The 23,991-nt window shown below is 36.1% G+C and overlaps 1 protein-coding gene across 2 annotated transcripts; it reads left to right on the top strand.

The window, feature by feature from the left end:
• Positions 1 to 1,150: 1,150 nt before the first annotated feature.
• On the top strand, positions 1,151 to 23,991 carry LOC131161625 (uncharacterized). 2 transcript variants are annotated; one of them, XM_058117514.1, is made up of 5 exons: positions 1,151 to 1,643; positions 1,743 to 1,870; positions 1,991 to 2,103; positions 22,640 to 22,825; positions 23,711 to 23,991. In XM_058117514.1, exons 1-5 carry the CDS (start codon positions 1,318 to 1,320, stop codon positions 23,738 to 23,740), a joined length of 783 nt encoding a protein of 260 aa, XP_057973497.1. In that variant the 5' UTR covers positions 1,151 to 1,317; the 3' UTR covers positions 23,741 to 23,991. The 2 variants fall into 2 exon arrangements, with proteins under 2 accessions (XP_057973497.1, XP_057973498.1); XM_058117515.1 differs by having other exon boundaries at positions 1,225 to 1,643; positions 23,303 to 23,718.

Below are 23,991 nucleotides of genomic sequence, written 5' to 3'. Positions count from 1 at the left end.
GATGTTCAGTTTTAGTGGGAGTTTGTATTTTATGGATGTTCTTTCGATATAGACATATTTTTTAATTAGTCCAGTTTATGGATTATTTTGAGGTTATTTTCTGCGAAAATAAAGTTTGGTTTTCACACTTTGATTTATGTTATGGGTTGGTTTCACTAAAGTGGACCAGTTGGAAATAGGCATGTTAAGATCACATTGCATGAAATTTTAATGCTACACATCCACATCATGATCCATGTCATTCAGTTGTATTGGCATATGTGACCATTGATGGGCTGAGTTACGAATATTGTAACAAATGCCACTTTGATCTTACGTTAGCATAATTGATGGACCAGATTGGTTATAGATACATGTTGGTATGACAGCAAAGTTGAGCTCATTCGTTTATTTTTGCAATACATAATCATGAGATTACACATATAGCTTAAGTGGGAGATTGTTGGATCAAAATTCAATTATGGGCTTATATGTGAAATAATTATGTGTTGTGAACTGTCTAATAAGGATAGATCCTATTTAAAAGTGATCGGTTATTTTGAATAATGATGGACTTTAATGTATTTGATAGGTTGTGGACCTTTAATGTGTAGATACTTTAGTGGTAATTTTCGTTTATTATGATGGGCGAAAACGGAAATACACATATATGGGCAACAGTTATATAAATAGTGGTTATGGTCCTCGGATCACACGAATGGTTCCAAAATTTCTCTTTTGTTATCCCATCGCCAGAGAGAATATAGAGAGCGCCAAAGGAATCCTCTGGACATTACATGTTAATTTAAAAGGTCATTTGCACGGTTCAACACATCTTGGAATATTAAGAATTCAGGTACGCTTCCACATTTAATTTAATGTTCTTGATAATTCGACACGACTGATTTTGACATGATAATGATTTTCATCAATTTTTAAGATCTTACAGTCTTTTGATTATTTGTTTTGAGTTTAAAGACCTAGTGCCCTTGGATATGCTTAGGTTTATTGTATTTGTTTTGTTGATGGGGGAGATTTGGTCTTTCCTTTCTCGGATATGCTTAAAGTTTCTATACATATCCATTGATCAATATAATTTATCATTGACTGATTAAAAAAAATTACATACTTAAAAAGTTCCCAAAGACCTTCTCACCCTAAAATCATATTCAGATTTGCTTGCAAGATTTAAATCAAAAGCTAAAAACCCCTTGTTTATCTCTCACATTGAATTGCTAGGCTGTCATATTACGAACTTTTTCTATATAATGGTCCTATTTTTGGAGACGAGCCAAACCAGCGGCCTGCCATTGCCAAGCACTAAAGCTGCAGTAACCAATGCTTGTACTGAGCCAAGCTTCCAGCGGAGCTCTCTCGGCCAAGAGAGCTTCTACCTTCTCGTCTTCTCCAATATTTACCCACGGCAATCCCTCCCTCTTCTCCAAACGCAAACCCACGTTCGTCCGCAAAACCCGTAGAAAAACCCTTCTTGCAATCTCTAGCGCCGAGGGAGGCGTAGATTCAGGTTCTACAACCAAGCAGCCTCCTGCTTCTCCTCCGTTCGGTAACGACGAAACTGTTTTCGTTGGCCAAGAAAATGTTCCTTTGGAAGGCGTCATTCAGTTCGACAAACCCAGTTCATCTTCGCGACTAAACAAATGGGGGTAATTTGAAAACCTTATAATCTACTTTCGCTATCTCTCGCGAATTTTTCGGTTTCTCGGTTGGTAAATTTGTGGGTTTTTGTTGTCGTTGTTTTTCAGACGTGTGGCGTTGCTGGCCGGAGGGGATGTGTTGGCGTTGGTTTTGTTCTCTGCAGTTGGAAGATTAAGCCATGGCTTCCCTGTCTTTGACATTGAAACCCTGCGAACAGCTGATCCCTTTATTGCTGGTATACTGTTTTGTTTTGTTTTGTTTTTGTATTTTTTTTAATGTTTTATTTGGGAAGATGAGTTGTTTTGGGATGTGTTTGCAGTGGTGGTTTGATAGGCCTGAATCTGGTTCATTACAGGGTGGTTTTTGAGTGCTTACTTTCTTGGGGGTTATGGGGAGGATGGCCGAGGAATAAATGGCTTCTATAAGGCTATTGTTGCTGCTGTCAAATCATGGTCTGTGGGAATTCCGGTAAGTTCATATTTTAACTACTATTGTACCAGCAGCCAGAAATGGCACGTGCTCTGCTACCTTTTTAGGTATTTCTCTTTGTTCCATTAGTTAGTTAGGAAGTTTGTGATCCATTTTTGAGCAATTAATGGAAAGAGAAAGGGGTTGAAGGGATGCAGACAGTGGAAGGTATTGGCAACCCAAGAGAGTAATGAATTGGGTTAGTGTCCAATTTAATTCAAATTATTCAATTTAAAAAAATCTGAACAATTCAATCACACCAGCAAACACAGTATAAATAATGCGAAAAATATAGAGAGGATAGAGGAAGGAGAGAAGTTTCCATTTTGTATTGGTTATGTCAAATTTGGCACTCACTTCCCCTACTAAAGGTACATATTGAAAATCATTCTAACTCCAGCCTTGTATTCGGTGAAGACCAAACCAAGCATACATTATTGTTTCTTCATGATAATGCATTCAAAATCTTGCCAATTCCCTTATTGTAAACCATACAACACAATAACAACAACAACAACCAACTAGTAAGTGCCACTAGGCGGGTTCGGCCACGAGTCCTCCTCTATTTCCAAAAAGTTGAGAGTGCTATGAAATCGTTACTCATTATCTTAGTTTAAGATTATTCTAGGTTTATCTCTCCCCCTTATATTGCCACCAAGGCACCAACAACTAACTCTCATTGCCTAACTGGTGTGTTATTTGGGTCAATGTTTTAAAAGGCAAAGGCACAAGGTAAGGCGTTTTAAAACTGAAGTGGTGAGGCTTAAGCCTTAAGGCATTGGGGCGTAAGCCTTTTAAGATTTTTTTTTTTCTAAGATAAAAAATGTAAATAATTTTTATATATTTTAAAAATGAGGAAAAATTAAGAAAATCACAAATATAATGTAAGAAAGAAAAATTATATACTTTGCAAACTTCTTGTTTGTCATTCAAAAATTGCGAACTTGAATACATGACGCAAATCATGACAAGGGATAGCTATACTATTACAAAGTTCAAACTATTTTCAAGATCTAAGGTACAACTCTCAATTATTTTGGAAAGATTGAGGTCCAAGAATTCTAGAAATCAACTCATTTTATGGCATTCCTTTTATACAAACATGTTAAAATTTTTTAACCAATTCTTACTAGAGAATCATACACCCAAAACGCGTAAGCCTCAACTAAAAAGGCGCAAAAGGCGTGTTTTTTGTAAAAATGTGTAAGCCTCAACATGAAATGTGTTGACTTTTTGGAATTTGGTATTTTAGATTGTGCCTCGAGGTGTTTAAGTATGTTGTGCATTGAGACGAGCCTTAAGGTAGGCCTCAATTGAGCCTTTTAAAACATTGATTTGGTCTATGTTGCAAGTGCACAAACCATAAATGCCCTTTTCTTGTATTATATTGTATTGGTTCTATCATCTATGCCTAACTTATTACATCTCATATGATTGTATTCATTTCTTTTCTTATCTTTCAGCGCTATACTATTCATCCATCTTATAATTCTCACATTCAACCGCACAACTTTTCAAAAATATTGATACACTTCATAACAATAAGTACCCTTAAATCCAGTGCCTGTAGCTGTCACAACATCAAATATAGCTTGATAATAGTAGGAATTAGCAACATTTAATTGAATAGTTGTTGCATACAACAATCTACACAAAAATAATTTTTCTTTCTCTCGAGCTTCTATTCTAGCTTTCATATATTTATTGGATGGTGGAGAACTAGGGTAGTTGGTGGAGGAAAATGATTATGCATCTCCATAGCTTTCCGTTTTTGATCTTTGACTTGTCTTCCCCTACTTTAGGCCTTTCACTAGTAGTAATTAAGTTTTTTTGCTTATTTGCTTGATCATTATCTTTATGTGAAATTGGTGCAGATACAGGTGAGCTTGATCTTTTGTTTACACTATAAGTTCCACATTAAGCATCTATTACTTCTACCTTCCTTGATTTTTTTTTTTTTTTTTACAATATAACCATTTCATTTGTTTATCAATGAATTCTTCGCAATGAGTCCATACCAAGTCTATCTTCCTATGATGGGAAACATAGTTTGTTGATAATGAAGGTGCATTCTATTCTTTTTCAGGTGTTGTCATTTTAGATACTACACATACAATGTGAAATACATTTTATATCATATCTAGTGGTAGGTAAAAACCGTAAAACAACGATGAGATTTTGACAAAAAACCAACTAGATGTACATAGCCTTTGGAATTTGGACCTCAGCACAAAAATTTCATAATTTGTAGAAATTTGCAATTTCACGACATTGCACAAAAACTGATAATTACAAATTAATACTTACAAGTTACAACATATAATTTTGTTTTTAAAAAATCTTCAAAAATCTAAAACAACGACAAACCAAGCCTTAAGTCCCACTAAATGGGATTGGCTGCATGAATCCTTTTCTACTTATTTACATGATTATGGGTAATTTCTTTCGACAATTTCAGGGCTATTATATCCTTATTCACTATCTTATTCCAAGTTATTTTAGGTCTATCCTTATCCCTTTTACTGCCCCTCGCAATGACTGGCTCACTCTTCCTCTTTCGTGCAATGGTGCACTACTTAGTCTATGTTGCAAATGCCCCAAATCATCTGAGTTGCCTCTCCCTTATTTTATCTTCTACAAAAGCTTTGTGGCGGATAAGTTCATTCCTTAATTTATCTTTTAACGCTATACCACTAGTCTATCTTAGCATTCTCATTTCGACAACTTTTATTTATTTATTTGGATTTGCTGTTTCTTGGTTGCTCAACATTTTGATCCATATAGCATAGTTGGTCTTATAGCCATCCTAAAAACTTATTTTATTTTATTTTATTTTAAATTTAATGGTACTCTACGATCACATAGCATGCCAAAGAATCTTTCCATTTTACCCAACCCGCTTTAACTCTATGTATTACATCTTCTTTAATTTCTCTTTTAGCTTGTATAATATATCCAAGGCATCAGAATCTACTATTAATTTCTTGGCCATCAAGTTCAAATTTTTTAATTGAAAAGATGGTGTCAGAGGTCCTTTGGACACTCGACTGAACCACAGGGATAATGGGCTTGCTCCTATACCATTCTCCACTCAAATACCATGGTATAATCTTAAATAAAAAAGCCAAAATTCCCAAGACTTGAACTCTAGCATTTTAACTATGAGAGCCTTGAGTTTACCACCCGAGCACCCTTTGGGGGCAACCATCAATCAGAATGATTTTATTTGCAAATAACATATACCATGGAATCTCATTTTGGATACTCATAGTAAGTTCATCCATCAATAATGCAAAAAATAAGGTCTCAAAAATATATCCTTGATGTGCACTTACTGCAATTGGAATTCCCCAGACTCTCCACCTATAGTCCTAACTTGAGTCATTACCCCATCGTACATATCCTTAATGAGATCAGCACACCTATTGCCACCTAAAACCCATCAAGAACTTCATTAGTTATCCTATTATAGGCTTTCTCTAAGTTAGTAAAAACCACATGCAATTCCCTCGTATTTTCCTTAAAATTTTCCATTAATCTTCTTAAAAGATATGCAGCTTCTGCAATAGATCTCCTAGTGACAAAACCAAATTATTTTTGTTTTGAGATCCCCATTTCTAACCTTTATCTTTGTTAAATTACCCTTTCTCACAGTTACTTTATGTGACTTATAAGCTTAGTTCCATGATAGTTATTACAATCTTGAATATCTCCTTTATTTTATATAGGTATTAAAGTGTTTTTTTTTCCTCCATTTGTCTGGCATTTTCTTAGTTTTTGTAATTGTGCTAAATAAATTTGTTAGCTATATAATTCCATTATCACCGAGGCATTTCCAAACTTCAATTGGGCTGTCATTTGGTCTTATAGCTTTTCCATTTTTCATCTTTTATAGAGCAAACTTAACTTCATTGACTCTAATTTTCTGAATAAATCTCATATTTATAGCTTTTTCTTTTTTGCAATTCTAAGATTAAGCCTTGTACTTGGTTTTCATGAATAGATTATCAAAGTAACTTTACCATCTTTCTGTTATCTCTTCTTTTGTAACCAAGATAATATCATCATCTTTCTTTTATGTCTGCTTCCTTAACCAAGACCATGTTATCCTCTTTTTTTTTTTTTTATACATTTTACATTACCTAAGTCCTTGCTCCTTCGTTCTCTAGCTCTAGCTAGTTTAAATACATTTCTTTCCCCTTCTTTTGTATCCATTCTAGCATAAAAATGATTATATGATCTATGTTTAGCTTCACTAATGGCCTTCTTTGCATCTTTTTCTTGCCTCTTTATACTTTTCAAAGTTTTCCTTGTTCCTACATTTTTGCCATTTTTTATACCAACTTCATTTTATTTTTAAGGCCTTTTGAACATCTTGATCCCGCTACCAACTTCCTTTATTGCCCGAGAATCGTCCTCTAGATGCACCTAAAATCTCGTTTGCTATTTTTTTTAGTAAAACTAGCTATCCTACTACAAAGAGGGTTTGCATCTATACTATCACCTATTGTCTAATCACCATCTTTGACCATTTTATCTTTAAATTTTGTTATATTTCTCTCTTTAGGTTCCACACTTAAACTCTATGCTGTGTAGTTAAGATTTCACCTTCTATAACTTTACAATCCTTGCACGACAAATGATCTACCCCGCCAGTTAAGAAAAAATGGACTCTAGAAGATTATTAGGTGTTCTTCTCTCTTCTTCAAATAAGTATTCATTGTAATAAGATCGTATGACCTGATGAAGTGTAAGATAATATCCCTAGGCTTATTTTTATCTCCATATCCATGTCCTCCATGTATCCTCTTATAAACTCTATTATCCTTTCCAATGTATTCATTTAAATTAGCTCCTATAAATATTTTCTTAGTCCTTGATATCCCTTTTATAATACTATCCATATCTTCCCAAAGTTGTCTTTTAAGTTTTTCTACTTAGCTTATTTGAGGAGGGTAAGCATTAATGATATTTATCATCTCTTGACTTAGAACCATCTTGATTTTTATGATTCTATTCTCTACCCTTAACATTCACAACACTATATTTAAGTCTTTGTCAACAGTGATTCCTACAATCCTACCCCATTCTTATGTTTTTCTTTTCTAGTGTACTGAAGTTTGAACCCTACTTTTTCAATTTCTCTAGCTTTCTCCATTACCCACTTAGTTTCTTGAAGTAGATTACATTAATTTTTCTTCTAATCATTGTGCCCACTATCTCCATGCTTTTACCATGTGTCCCTATAGTCCAAGTTGCTAATCTAACCCTAGCCTCTTGATCTAATTTCTTTACTTGCTCACGTCTAGAACGATGTGGGAATCCTCACATATTTGACACCGTACCTGGACATTGACGAGCTTTTGGGTGATGGCTTAACCTACCCTTGCTCATCTTTTGCTACACATGGGTGGTATAAGTGTAACACATCGCTTGTAGGGGATATCCTAGCAAATATCGGTAAGGATTCATATCATAGAGATTTAACAAGTTTTATGTTGGCTATCAACTACCTAACACAAGCTAGAAGATATTTCTTGTCCAGCTTTCATAGGGTAGGGAGAGAGAGGGAGAGGAACTTGGGTGAGGTGGCTAGGATTGCCACTAAAGTGGGGGGGTGGGGGTGGGGGTGGGGGTGAGGGGGACTGATTCTGTTTTGATTCTTATTTATTTTTTTCAAACTCAAAAAAGTTGACTAGCCTTTGACATCCGATCGTGCCATTTTAAGCTGAGTGGGCTGTGTCAACCTTGATTCTCTTCATTTTAAAATTTTTAGGTTTAACTGGACTGGCCTAGTTACCAATTCAAAATCAAACCCTATTGCACCTGCTCAGTTCAAGCTTTAAAATTATTGAGTTATACAGTTTGTGTTTTTTTTTTGGGGGGGGGGGGGGGGGTTGGAGTGGGGTTAAACTTGAGACATACCAATGTGTCTGCCTCTCACACAATTTATAATAATTAGTGTTTGTCATAGACAAAATACCCCTTAGGCAATATCTTTGACTTACTCTCTTCGTTCTTCAACACTCCCCTACAAGTTGGACCATATAATATCTTTCAGCTTGTTTTAAATATGTTTAACTCAAGTACTTCCTAAAAAGATTCATGAATAAGTTAACATGTTGATCCTAGAATTTTCTATAAGCAATATTAACCAGTTTCTTTAGAACTTTCTGCCTAATAAAGTGATAATCAACTTCAGTTTGCTTTTTCCTCATGGAATACTGGATTTGGAGCAATACAGACAGTAGCTTGATTATCCCAGACTAACTCCATGTGATAAACGTGCAAACCTAGCTTCTCCAGCATATTCTTCAATCAAATTGATTTACAAGTAGCATGACCCATAGTTTATTTTCGGATTTTACACCACATTGTGTTTTTAATTAGATGGAGATCCTGTGCCCAATCTGCACCAATATATCCTTGGATCAAAGTATAGCCATGATTGTGATATAGCATTCATTTGCACCTTTGAGGATGCGCATTACTGCATTCTGGTGACTAGTTCAAGGTGAGTTTAAGAACCTGCCGAAACAAAGGCAATGTTTGGTTTGGTGACTGTAAGGTTTGTTTAATCATGCAGTGCTGAACCAGCACCAGTTAATATATTCTAGAAGCTAGTCCACTCTTTGCAAACTAGGGGCATTTCGTATTATCTACCTTGATTTCTTCCTTGGAGACAAATTCAAAGTCCAAAGAGGTCGGGACCCTATTATTGAAAGATTTGAAAGAAATTGGCTTGTTGGAAAAGGAACTACCTCTCAAAAATCGGGAAACTTACCCTTATCAAGAGCACACTTTCCGACCTCTTGTCTATTTCTGTTCCTCTTCCCTATCTATTGCTCAATTGCCAAATGGTTGGAAGGAATATAAAGGAGGTTTTGAAGAGGATTTCAAACATTACCTGTCTAAATGGGGCTTGATTAAACAACCCATTCAAAGTAGAGGCTTGGGGCTTAAATTTCTATCTACTTTCAACAAGATCCTACTTAAGAAATGGCTCTAGAGATTTTGAAGGAGGGGGGATCATTACTAGAGGGAATTATCACCTTTAAATATTGGTCTTCAATTGAAGTGGGAGGTGCTTATGGCATCATTGTTTGGAAATTAATCAGGATTGGCTGGGATAAATTCTTCTCTATATCAAGTTCCAAGTTGGGAATGGGGACAATGTGTGTTTTTTGGCATGATGTTTGGTGTCTCTCAACACTAATTTCCTTTCCCTTTTCGGCCTAGCCTGTGACAAAGATGCTTTAATCAGTGCCTGCCTCTAGTTTATAGAGCACAGTTTCTCCTGGAGTGTTTCCTTGGTTAGAAAGGCCGTTGATTGGGAAATGGACTTTGTCACAAAATTTATGGCAGCTTGTACGAAACCGAATATCAAAACATGTCTAATGATCCCAAGCAGATCGTGGATAAAAATGGTCATTTAATGGTCAAGTCCTATAAAAAATTCTCTCTCTTCTGGCAGATGTCAACAGCAATTTCCCTTGGAAATCCGGTTGGAAAACATTGACCCCACAAAGGTTGCTTATTTTGCACAGGAGGCAACTCTTGGGAAGATTCTTACCATTGATAACTTGCAAAAAAGAGTTCTGGCCCTTGCCAGCAGGTGCTGCTTGTGTTTGAATAATGCTTAATCAGTTGAGCACATCACCACATCCTTTTGTGCTGCACTTGGACTAGGCATTTTTGGGATCTGGCTGCTTCTCTAATCAGGCAGCATTTGATTACTGCCAAAACAGGGGAAGGTGAGTTATGGGCTTGAAAAGGAATACCCTCAAGAAAGGAAAAAAGGTGGAAGGTTTTGGTCGTCATTCCCCTTCCCATCTTTTGGGCTGTGTGTAGGGAAAGCAATAGGAGAGCTTTCAAATGGATGACTACCCATGGCCCATCAAAAAAGAGTTCTGGCACTTGCCAGCAGGTGCTACTTGTGTTTGAATAATGCTTAATCAGTTGAGCACATCGCCACATCCATTTGCACTGCACCCGGACTAGACATTTTTGGGATGTGGCTGCTTCTCTAATTGGGCAGCATTGGATTACAGCCAAAACAGGGGGTTGATGAATTATGGGCTTGAAAAGGAATACCCTAAAGCAAGGAAAAAAGGTGGAAGGTTTTGTTCGTCATTCCCTTCACCATATTTCGCGCTGTGTGGAGGGAAACGAATAGGAGAGCTTTCAAATGAACGGCTACCCATTGTTGAACACTGATGGATTGCTATTGTTACTGGTTGGCATAGTGGTTTAATTGAGTGACACTCATGTAATGCTTGATTTTTTGACACTCTGCAGTGTGGGCAATTTTCTTTCTGTTGTTTGTACTTGGCTGCATCCCCTTGATGCCCTTTAATGAAATCTTCTCTTTACATATTTTTTTAAAAAAAAAATAAAAAAAAAGGAAAGAAAAATTGTGGTGTAGTCAAACTATGTCATTTTCTAAGTTTATTTTACAAAGCTCATTTATGAGTCTAGTTCCAATGTTCATTATGAGGTCTTTTTGAGTCTAGAGAAGTCAAAACTAGTTTACTAATAGTAATTTTTCCTGGCGCATCTAATGTCCAAGCCTGTAATCTACCTATGTGTATGCTGGCCTGGTTAATGAGGAGGACAATTCAAAATTTTTTCTTTCCATTTGTTTATCAAGTCTGATCTGCTGAGAATCTTCTTCGGATATGGAAGCGTGGGTTGAGGATTCACCTAGTGGCACCTTCAATATCATCAACTGTGTGTGAGAGGATCTCATTTTGCTACTAATATTTCTCTCTCTAGGGGAGAATATTTTTAGGATTGATCCTAACAGGCAAAATTCTAATCTGATGGATCCTACAGACTGTTTGTGCTATTAAAGTGGTATGGAGTAGGGACTTCTGTTGGATATTTAATAATGGCTGCTAGGGGTCGCGGGAGGAATTCGCAGGCAAAGAGCCAGGACTAATGCAACTATGGAGATGTTGCATGAATGTCAAGAGTGAATTCAAAACTTCATGAAGCTGGTTCTTCCCACAAATGATGAAGGAAATTGAAGGAGATGGGATGATGAACGAGTAAGAGAAGTTGAAGGCAGGCCAGTTGAGTTATTTTTCCCTTTTGAATGAAAGTGCCTATTTTAGCAATGGAAGTAGTTTTATATTTGGAAGGAATGCTCAGCACATTGAAAGGTGAGAATACTATGAGGATCAGATTTTTTTTTTTAGAATATTATTTATAAAAACTATGTATTACATAGAGAAAAGAGGGAGGCTCGGATTGTACGTGCTCTTTGAAATTGTAAAAGATATGATTGTTTAGGTCCTTAGCCGTATTTTTACCAGTAGACAAATGGACTTCTGTTCCCTCCAAGTTAGCTAATCACAAACCCATTTTATCCAGCAATTGTTGAAAGCGAGATTCGGGGGCAGGTGAAATAATAGCCTTGGTATGCTCAATCTTGTTTCTTTCCTTGCCTATTCCCCCATTCTCCAAAACAGAAATCTCGTAAAAATCTATTGGAGATGGGGGCTTATGGAAAAAATCACCCGATAAATAAGAGAAATCTGTTCCAAACCTGAGTTGTCATTCTCATCCATAATTAATCTTCCATCACAACAAAACCACCATCCAGCTGATCCTGCTTGTCAGACACATCACCCCATTTCTTCTTCTCCTTAATAGAGTTCTTTTCATTAACCTTATTGATTGAACCTAACCCAAAAAAAGCTCCTTAATGTAAAAACTGCCATTACCATGTCTTTTTAGAATACTTATTTACCCTTGCATGTGCACTGATTTGCCTGTCAACCAAGGAGTTCCTTTTTCCCCATGCTCTTTTGCCTCTTACAAGTATCTATCTTTGCTCCAACAAAGGCGCTCCTCAATGTAAGAATTGCCATGACTATGTCTTTTCAAGAACTTCACCTCGCATTTGCACTAATTTGCCTCTCAACTAGGGAGCTCCTTTTGTTTTTGTGTTTTTGGATGCCCTTCTGCCCCTGACGATTATATACTTGTGGCATTATTGGCTTTCCTTAAGTAGGGATATTTCACTCCATCCACCGCGACCTTATTGTTATTAGAACACACATCGTCTCAATTTCCAACCTGATTAGTGAGGGGGATTTTCACCTGTCCCTTCATATGGTGTGAATGGTTTGGCTCATGACAATTGGGGATGCTAACGACAAAAGTTGCAGCAATCTTTATCCCCCTTCAAACATGATTATTAGTTGGTCCTCTTTCTGAAAAAATCTTTCTCTAAATGGATGATGAATAAATAAAAAGTCCAAGAAAGAATATTTTCTTCCTACCTTTTTTTCCTTCATGTTTGAAAAAAAGGCTAAGCTTGGAAATTCCTTGGCTCCCAAAAGAATTTTGGCTTGTAGGCGAGGAGGGGCATCCTACTTCATTTCTAATCTAAATTGCTCATGTTTATGCAAAAATCATAAGACAAAGATGGCTTTTGCTAAAGACGATCTATTCTTTATCTTAGGATCATAATGAGAAGGAAAAGCTAGACACCCAAGCTACTTTTCTATGATTCCCATGTTGTGGCCGTGCTTGGGTGGGTTACAAATTGGGAAGCACCGATATTGACACAAGACATGAATACTACACGATATTGACATGGCGATACAATAGTTTTGGAAGAATGAGGATATGACAAGGTGTGGATGCGTTTATTAATTAATATAAAAAAAATATTGAGGCATGTTTTTTGTTTTAGATATGACAAATATTTGGCAATGAAATATAAGAATCAGTCATGCAAAATGATCAATTACACAGTTTACAACCTACACTTTACAATCATCATCTACTTTCATATTATAGAATATTTGTTGAACAACAAAAAAAACAACTCAAGGGCATGGTTGATGGTGGGTAAAGGGTTGCTTATCAATAAATTAAAAAAAAAAATCACAAAATGGCGATGACTTTACAGTGAGGGAGGGAATTTTGGGGGTTGGGAGGTCCAACAAATGCACAAGGCTGGTTCAATCTCAGTGCTCCAAAGTCCAATTGCTCCGACGCAAAGAATCTCTCAATCTCTTGACCTATCCTTATTATTATTATTATTATTATTATTATTATATTTGGGATTTATTAACTGAATTAAAAGGGCCACAAAAGTGCAACTTTTCGGTGCTAGAAGTGTTTCGGATGTGTCCTTGCGATGTCTAAAGTGTGGAAAAGTGTATGAGATGTGTCCAAAACTAAAAATAAACTAATTAATTTCATATAGGTTGTGGATACTTCTAGCTGAGTTTCTTTGTCTCCCAAGAAAATGAAATCATTAATCATTAAAAAACCAGAGTTTCGAACTTAACTCCTTCCCTTTTTCTATTTTCTATTTCATTTCACTTCTATTGGTTTGTGACCATTGGAAGTAGAAAGGCGGTTAGATGATATACTTCAACACGTTAGGCTTCTTGAAGTGTTCGTGTTTCCTAGGTTGCGATGGTTGAGATGGCTGTAAAGGTAACCTATGGAGGTTTTTGTTGTGCATCGCCAGAGGTTGTGAGCGAGGGGCTGTTAAGAAGATGAAAAGTATCATGGGTTCTCTCTCTAGCCGAATGCAATGATGAACTGCCCCCCTCTCTCCTCTTAAAAACCCCCTTTCTATTTATTTGATTAAAACTTTTGCCCCCCCCCCCCCCCCTCCCAACCTCTTTCTACAATGGTAAGATTGAGCTAAAGTGGGGCGGCAAGGTTTTAAATTTCAATTTTGACTAAAATTTGAGGCTTCAAAAGTACGGAATTTTGATGTCAATGACAATTTTCATTTCGATTTCAACATAAGTTGGAAATTAAGAGTAAAAAAATGAATTTCTTTTATGAAACTTTAGCATCTATTGAATGCAAGATTTAGAACTAAACTATTATAAACAAAATACATTGAGTCCAGAAATGTTGTATAGAAGGTAAAATAGCTGTAATATAATAATCATATTAAATAAATTCAATTAAAATAAATGTAATTCATAAATTAGACAAGTATTGTTTATGTAGACACCCTATTTTTGCCCTAGCTAAATAGAACAAGGGGTCCACTCTTATTATTTTCATTATTATTATTATTATTATTATTATTATTTTATTATCATTATTATTTTTAGTGTTACCATTATTATTGTTATTATTTTTATTTTTATTATCTTTATTTTATTATTACTTTACTATAATTATTTTTATTATTATTCATTATTTATTACTAGTAGTATTATTACTATTACTTTACTATTATTATTATTATTATTATTATTTTTTACTATTATTATCATTATTATTATTTGGCTATTATTATTTTTATTTTTATTACTCTTATTATTATTATTATTATCATTTACTATTATTATTATTTCTATATTCATCATTATTAATATTACCTTATTTAGTATTATTACTATTATTATTATTTGGTTTAGGGTTTTTGGGGGAGAGCCTATTTATAGGTTCGTTCTCACAGCCACACGGGGCACAGCGCAGGCCAAGAGAGCCATAGCCAAAAAAGAAAAGAATAAAAAAAAACTCCTTTTGCTTCCTCTTCGTCTTCTTCTTCTTCCCTCGTCCATAGCCGCTGTCACCCTTTCTAATCTCCATCCCTCCACACAGCTCCGGCGTCACCCACAGCCCCAGGACCTCTGTCCACCACCGCAACTCTACACCCGCAGCACCCCTGCAACACCACCACCGTCACACCAGATTGCCATCGCCACCAGAACAGCTCCGAGAACAGGCGTTGTTGCAGGGGTGATGGTGGTGGTGTTGCAGGGTTGCTGCGGGTGTAGTGTTGCGGTGGTGGACGGAGGTCCTGGGGCTGTGGGTGACGCCGGAGCTGTGTGGAGGGATGGAGATTAGAAAGGGTGACAGCGGCTATGGACGAGGGAAGAAGAAGAAGACGAAGAGGAAGCAAAAGGAGTTTTTTTTTCATTCTTTTCTTTTTTGGCTGTGGCTCTCTTGGCCTGCGCTGTGCCCCGTGTGGCTGTGAGAACGAACCTATAAATAGGTTCTCCCCCAAAAACCCTAAACCAAATAATAATAGTAATAATACTAAATAAAGTAATATTAATAATGATGAATATAGAAATAATAATAATAGTAAATGATAATAATAATAAAAGTAATAAAAATATAAATAATAATAGCCAAATAATAATAATGATAATAATAATAATAATAATAATAGTAAAGTAATAGTAATAATATTACTAGTAATAAATAATGAATAATAGTAAAGTAATAATAAAATAAAGATAATAAAAATAAAAATAATAACAATAATAATGGTAACACTAAAAATAATAATGATAATAATAATAAGGTAATAATAATAAGAGGGGATCCTTTGTTCTATTTGGCTAGGGCAAGCATATGGTGTCTACAGTTTATTATACAAATGTAGATAGTGAGGCGCTATTGGCAGTCCAAAAAACACACCCCACATTTATTTTATCATGTATTAAATGACAGTTTTATTTGACTTTTCACTTTGCAAGTGAAAAAGTAAAAAATAAAAAAATAAAAAAAAATCGTCATTTATTGGGAACAAGGGGTAAAATTGTCATTTGATACATGAAAAAAATAAATGTGGAATGCCAATGGTATCTTCTGGAGTACCAATAATGCTTTCCATACAGATAATTTTGATACAAATGGTCAAATAAAATGTTGTAGCAAATGTAATTTTCATAGCATTTCAAATATTTGAAGGTTATTCCTACCCTTCTTCTTGTTATATTTTGTTTCCATTAAAAGAAAAAAGAAAAATTAAAAGAGAAAATTTCAATTTGGGTTTTGAATCACATTTAAATTTGAAGGAAATTTCATTCTATCGTTAAAATTTTGAAATTTTGCTGAAATTTTAAGATTTTGATAAATTTTGGGTGATACATGGAAATTTGGATGGAAATTTTGTAAAACAGAAATTAACTGTCATTTCGATTTTGAGGGTGATGGAAAGCAGAAATTTTGACAATTTCATGGAAATTTAGCACCTCGCCTAAGGGAGGGGGCAACTTGGGTGTTAGTGTATGCATGGGTGGCTATGGAGGAAGGGAGAGAGGGAAGGATCAATTCTAGCATCCCTTAGCTTCCCAGTTAACCTCAAATACTTGTTTCATTCAATAAATCATTAAATCTGAATGCAGTGAGGCTACTTCAAGGCCTATTATTTTTTTAATTTGAAACCTGTCTTGAGAGAGAGGCTTAAGAGAGAGCCTAGTGTATGCATTGGTTCTAGCATCCCTCGTCTTTGAGGAGGTGCACACGCAAATCTTGCCAATGGGAACAAAATTAGAGGTTCATACCTATTTCCGCCATGCACATTACATCATTTAGCTTCCCAACCTCCCTCAAATACAACATAGATTTTTTGACATTTATCTTTCATCATCTGCTGTCAATTAGGGTCCCTAGGCATATCAATTTTCTTGGGTTGGATCCTAACATTCTTTTTTCACTCGATAGATCCATTAAATCTGAACATAGCATAGCTACTTCAATGGCCAAACAAATTTTAACTATCCCTAGCTTGAAACTTGCCTTGCAATAACAATTTCAACTCTTATATTCACTTAGTATCATCATGTATTTGCGTGCAATGACAATATCATCCAAATGTACTATCAACTGGAAATTCCATGCAGTGGTGTTGTAGTAGAATATAGAATGATCCACCTCACACTTGTGAAAGACTGAAAGCAATTAGCACTTCAGTAAAACTCCAAACCATGCTCCAAAAGATTGTTTTAAACCTTTATGGGACTTTCAAATGGCAAACCAATATTGACTCCTTGTGACCAACAAAATTGAGGTTGGTCCATTGACTTGAATGTCAAGCAATCTTGGTAGCTGTTGTTGTGTTTGAGTAATCAAGCCATAAACCAAAAGTGTTCCTCTTGGTCACAAGATAGGTCTTTAACTAATGGTACCTTGAGGATTGGCTTTCTCTATAAACTTGGACAACTGATAATGGACTTAAGAGAAGGAAGGGGTACTAGTTCCTTAACATTATTTTCTAGCAAGGCATTCCTTTCTTCTTGAATAGCAGCTTACTAATGGATGGGACCTTAAAATAGATTTAGAAAGGAAGAGAAACTAGAGATAGAAGATCAAAATGTTATATGAAGGTGACAAATTATCATAGAACATGAAATTGGATATGGGATGAGAAGTGCAAGTGCACTTACCTTTATGGGTTGCAATTGGAAGATGTAATTCATTAGGAATTGGATCAGGGGACAAGGTAGTGATTGGCAAGTATGTGAGTCCATAGTCAAAGGCACAACATGGTGACTATGTTGGTGAGTATACACTAGCACATATAGAGATGAATGACAGAAGAATGAAAAGAAAATGAAGGTAAGGGCTCTGACAAAACATGAGTAAGGGTAAGAAAAAAAACAGGCAAAGAAAGAGATTCATAGAGATTTGCTGAAGTAATTGTGGTAGTGTAGTAAGAACTAGACTATAAAGAATTTAACAGCAGCACAAACAAAGAATTGATTCAAGGAAAGGCTATAACTTTTGGGATTGAGAATTTCCCAAAAAAATGCCTTTGATTGCATGATGATCCTGTTTAGCAGTGCTAGACACATGCTAATGTGGGAGCAGATCTAAATACGTGGGGAGGTTGTGACAAAAAGAGGTTCATCAGAAAAGAGAATAGAATGGGGAGATTTCCCATCAAGAGAACCCGAGATGATATCTTGCAAGAGCCACATCACTCCAAAAGAATTTGGAACATATATGCAGAACAGTAAACAATAAGCAACTTCCGCTAGGTGCCTATTTTTCTTTAATTTCAACAAATCCATTATGATGTGGAGTGTGAGTATAGGATTAAGCATGAACCATGTCAGAACTAATTATGAAAGTATGAACAGGTGTATAGAAATACTCTTAGGCACTATGATTGAAGTATGCGAACATATAAGTTGAACCAAGTGTTAATTTCAAGACAAAATGCCACAAATGTGACAAGTTACCAATTCCCCAACTTTGAAGTAACGCAACTCAGTGTCCAAACATTAGAATGAACTGAGAGAAAGCGATAGGGCACCTTTTTTTTGACTCAAGAAGCAAAAGGAACACAATGATGCTTTCCTAGTTGATATTATTTGCACTTTAGTCATGACAAATGACTTAAACTAGGGACTATTGCTTCAAATTTTCCCAAGATGTCCAAGATGACTAGGGGTGAAATCGGTTCACTTCGGTTCGATTATGGTAGAAACCGAAAATCAAATGAAAAAATGCGGTTTTTAATTGAGGGGAACTGAAACTGAACCAAACTGAGCCCGCTATTCCTTGGAGAACTGAACATTGGGTAGTTTGGTTGTGGTTTTTTTGGTTTTAAATATTCAATGATTCTTTTGTTCTCTCACGTTTTCTCAGCAACCAAACAGATCCATTTTCGCATTCAAACTAGCCTGATAACTCTTGACTAAACCAAGAGAACTCGAGAAACCTGTGGGCAAACCATTCAAATTTTTGAACCCAAATTGAAGAATCAAACCAATGAAGGCCCATGGAGCTAGCCCGCATTGTTGGGTCGAGTGTAGAGTTTGCAGATCAATAGGGGAAGGCAAGCGGTTAGAGTGTTGAGGAGATTAGTTTTGGCGTCCTTGGTGGACACATTGGGTGGATTTGAAGAAGTGAACCTTGTCAACGACCTCTAGTCCTCAGTATAGCCAAGGAGGCGTTCACAGTGGTGTGTTGGTGAGTCGATGGAATTGAAGAGGAGACGATTGAGGCTGCTAGCCTACCATGCTGACCAAGGTTGCTGGGTTGGGGCTTGGGGGTTTGTGGCAAGGTAGTGCCACAGCGGGTAGGGAGGTAGAGGCAATGCCGAAGAAATCCTAAATGGTTAAATCCCTAATTGTAATTGAGATTTGAAAATGAGAATTGAGAAGTGAGAAGACAAACCCTAACGGCTTGTTTGGTTTGGCGAAATAGTCATTCATTGGAATGAGATGGAATCTTATTTAAATTCAAAAAAGCAAGGAAATAGTTATTCCTTGTATATTTCTAATTATTTCTTTTAACATGTAATAAGAAAGGAAGAGACATCCGATGATGAAATTTGGGAGTCACTATTTCTTGTCTATTCCTTATTATGGACTCATAAAATGCACATTTTTTATTTGCTTTATAGTAACAGCATAATTTCTTATATAACTAATTGTAACTAACTTATAAAAACTAATCTATTATTAGGAATAGGCATTCCGTAAACCAAACTTAACCTAATGGTTTTTTCCAAGATTTATATGGGTTAATATTCCAGTGTGTCGCACCCTACTATATCTGGGACTCTGGATTGATCATATTTTATCACATATATAATTATTAATTAATATATATAATTAATATTTAAATTGATTTTTTGGTTTGGTTAATTCCAGTAAATCGAAACCAAAACCGAAAGTTTTGGAAATCCTAAAGCGAACCTGAAACCGAATACTGAAAAACTAAACTACTTGTTATTTTGGTGCGGTTTTCAGCTTTTCAATAATTCTTGTACACCCTAAAGAAGGTCATGAATTTGCAAAGGTGACACATAAGAAAACACTGAACAAGTGAATGCAACAAGTTGAAGTAATAAAGACCAGTTAATTCATCAATTTTCTCCATGATCTTCAGGTCTTGAATTACGACAGAATCAAAAAAGAAAGTGACTGCAATTTAGTAAGTTGACTGATGGAGTGAGGTAAATGGAAAAGAAGAGTGCGCAAAACATATGATAAAGAGAAGGAAAACTAGGGATTGCAGTCCTAATGCCTCCAACAGAAGAAGATCCATTGGCAAGCGTAACATTAGTAGGTGATTTTGAATGCTGAAAGTCACAAAAAAAAAAGACCTGACATATGATCAAAAGCTTGATGAATATGTATTCTAGGGATGTATACTGTATAAGGAGAAGAACTAGGTGAAAGAGAACAATGAGTTTACCTAGCCGGACCAATAATGTTGTCGGGAGAGATGTCATGGTGTAGGAACTTAGCATATTTGTCCTGTGACACTGTATAGTTTCTGCTCCACACAAGCGCAAGCATATGAACCAGATCCAGATGAGGGTCAGATGGGTCAGATGCCACTGCACTAGCATGCCTAGATGGTTGTTGAGTGCTAATCATAGGTATAATTTTTCTACCCCATAGTAAGTACAATTGAGAGGTGGGCCTCTACCATGTCTATACCACAATTACCATGTCCACCACAAAAGCCTATACAAATGCAGATTTCTACTGACTATAAAAGCAGGACTGTACAATGAACAATCTTTGACCAGCAATCTCTAGAGGATGCATGAAATGCCCAAGAATAAACTTGTGAAAATTGGGGAAGTTTAGCTTCTACCAAGATTTGAGAGTTTACTTGATTGTATACTAGTTTCAATTTTCAAACTTGTTAAGATCTTGAGCAACACCATCTGCCTTTGTTTTTTCATCTCCAAACCTCTTCAGTTGCATCTTGAAGAGCCGTCCTCTCATAGACCTGTGTCACCTCACGAAAAAGTATTTTGTATAGCTGTTCTATCGTCCTGGTGCAACTCAAAGTGGTCTTAATAGAAGTCATATATTCATATTAAATTGCTACTAAATTAATGTACGTGGCGTTTGGAAGCATGGATTCCAAGCCTTGGATTTGGATTTGGGTGGATGGAGAAAATTCAATACAGTTTCGTGTTACATTTTGTCCAAATCCACACAGATCCAAATCCAAGACCTTTCCTAAACATAGGGTTAATGTAATCCCATATCTCTACACTGTCCAATTGTGTACACAAATCAGCAATATGTGGCTCCATAATGAAATGAACAATTTAGGCATTCTTTTTTTTAAAAACAAATACATCCTGCATCTCTTTGTCGATCGATGCTTTGTCAGGTAAATGGCGGTGCTTCCCTTGACTGATAAGATAATTTTAACAGCATAATAATTTCTACCATTCTACTTATGGTAGTAATTTCTGGAGGTACCAATCTAGGCATATATTTCTTGGAATCCACAAGAAAACCAAGCAGACGAGTGAAGCTGGAGAAAATGACAGACTTTTCATTAACAAGTGGAGAAGATCACTTAAACTTCGCTGGAACAAGCATATGATAATCTGACCAAAATAGAAAGGCCTGTGTTTCATTTTTCACATTTCATCTTTGTTCGATTCAATACAAAAACAGTCAAGGGGGATTTGTTCAGTAACTCTAAATCAGAGGAAGAATCATAGCAAATGGGCATATGATTGTTTTAGATTTGAGTTGAATAAAAAACCTGATGGTAACTGCTAACCGGGAAAACTCCACATTTATGTTCCTAAAAACTTTAGTTCCCAAATTTCTTGAAGGATTTTGCTAACCTGGGGGACACATCTAACTCAGGGAACACTGGCAACTGTCAGGAAGCTGGCATCATGTTAGTGTCTGCGGTCCCCTCCTCCTCCCCCACTCCCCTTTTCCCTCCTCATCCTTTTTTTCCCTTTTTCTTTCGAAGGTTAAATTTTGTTTGGGTTATGGCTTCGATACTATATCGAATTTCATGGGTTTTCTTGTGTTTTGGGGGGTTGGTTTTTTTTTGGGGGGGGGGGGGGGGGGCAGGTTCGGTGGTTAGAGAATGAAGTAAACATGATACATACCAGTGTGGCTAACTCTCACTATTTATTATAAAAATGCATACAGTAGACACTTTGACTTACTCTTCAATAAAAACCCATGTCTTCATGTTCTTTTAGTTGCAAATTAGGTGTAATATGGAAATTGTTGTGATGAAAAATGCTGTTGTAAAATGTAGGTGGGAGTCTTCTGTATGGGGCTTATGTTTGTAGGGAGGCATAAGCAGGGGACTGTCCCAACATCTCAATCTACCACCATCCTTACTTAATGTTTTCCCTTGTGATTGTTTGACCTTAATCTATCTGGTTTACTCCTTGTTGAGACACTTTCCTTCTACTGATTGTTTATAAGTTCTCATTGTTTATAACATTGCCTTTATTTTTTCTGAACATTTGATGGAATTAATGCATTATAATGCCATTTGCCTTCTAAATGTTATTAGGATTTGTCTTAAACATCTGGATAAGCCTACCAAGTCTCTCCCTAATGTGGGATTGGTTTATAAGGTGGTTAGTTATCTTGAAAGAACACCATTGGTGGAATTGATTAATAGAGTTGAGTTGGTGCAAGTTGAAGCTATTAATTGGGAGCCAAAAGTTTTTAAAAGGAAGATACGATTGGAGTGTGTTGATAGATGAGAAATGGTTTTCATGAAGTTTATTCTGACGGAAGTAGATGAGATATTGTTATTTGTTAATTGATTGATAGAGGAGTTGAGTAAATAATTATCCTGATCATTTTCAAAACCACTAGCTCTCGGAAAATTTTCTCATCTCTTGCCTTGATAATTGAAACCGGTTTTAATCAACCATTCTTTCCCCCTTCTTGGGGCAGATGCGCATGTGCACATGTGCTTCATTTCTGCTGCAATTTTTTGAGAAATTGCTAGAATTCTGGTTATATATGGACCCATGTAAATTTTCTTGTTTCCCTTTTTGCAGTTGGGATTAATTATAAGGGCAGCAACATCGGGTCACGTTCCTCCATCGAACTTTATATTTGTAACCATGGGAAGTACAGCTGTCTCACTTATTGGATGTAGAGCGCTGTTGTTCCGAATTATTCCTAATGACAAGAATAAAAAGAATGATGTATACAGACGTGGCAGCCCATTTGAACTGTTCGAGGTATGAAATGTTTCTTACTTTGTGGACATGTTAATTTTGAAGTATTATGGTCATAACTTTTACTTGCCCCCCACCAAAAAAAAGTGAGTACATATAAAAGATTTTTCACTCAAGCCATCCAGTCTTCACATGGATGCTTGCTTTTTTGTATATTTATTTTCTTTAGAGCATACAAATGCTTCCTTGAAAATGAGTACAGGTTTTGCTACACTTCACTGTCTGTGTTGGGCATTGGGTACATGAGAAATTCAAACAGCAGTAGACTGAAACTCACATGAAGTGTGCGTCCAAACCAAAAGTCCTCAGATTACAAGCCCATATTATGTCTATGATAAAACCAAATAGATCTGTCTGTCATTGCTGTAAAGCAAGGGGAAGTTTAGATGAGAAAGTGTGGGGACCCAAATACCATTGATGAATGGAAAAAGAGGGTGCCGGACTTGTTCTTTTTCTTCTTACCTCTAACTTTTTCAACAGATCACACGTATACTGGATCATTAAGACAATCGTCACAGGTACAGTCAATGTATTTATCAGCTAATACCCAGACTGGAGCAGAGGGTGACTGAGGAAGAAAAATGAACTTAGTTTATGTCAACCATTCTGATTCATGTTTGCTTGATCTGAAAGTTCTGTTCCGCTTCACCCTTTTCTTGTTAATCCAATGAGAGCAATGACAGCCAGACCGACATTGACAACAACTTCTAAAACTCTGTTTATTTTTATTTTATTTTATTTTATTTTTTAAATTAATCTGTTGATGCTACTTTCTTGTTGTATTTGGGGAATCTTTCCATGTACATTCATGGGCATTTGGGTCAACCTTCGTCAATATACAACCAAATTGGGCGAATTCCTAATTAAAAATATTGTTTATTGTTGCAGTTACTCATGTCCTTGGTACGAAGGTGGTGACGATTGACCAGTTCCTTTCGTGTATGCGCTTGTATCATTCTGTTGTCGCTCCTCCAATATTCAATCTTCTTTTTGTAAATCCAAATAATTCTTTTAACTGTTAGCTGTAGGCATGACAGGTGAGAGAATTCTCAGACTTCCGTTTCGTTCCTTAAAGTTTCAATTTCTTGCATGCCAATCTTGTCACACTGTCATTAAAGTACGAGAAATGAAAGGCAAAATCAAACAAAACTGTGTGATTCATTTTCAAA

This window comes from Malania oleifera, chromosome 8 (genome assembly GCF_029873635.1).
Source record: "Malania oleifera isolate guangnan ecotype guangnan chromosome 8, ASM2987363v1, whole genome shotgun sequence".
NCBI classification, from domain to species: Eukaryota; Viridiplantae; Streptophyta; class Magnoliopsida; order Santalales; family Ximeniaceae; genus Malania; species Malania oleifera.
The sequence above is the reverse complement of the archived record's forward strand: the minus strand, read 5'-3'. Positions and strand labels throughout refer to the sequence as shown.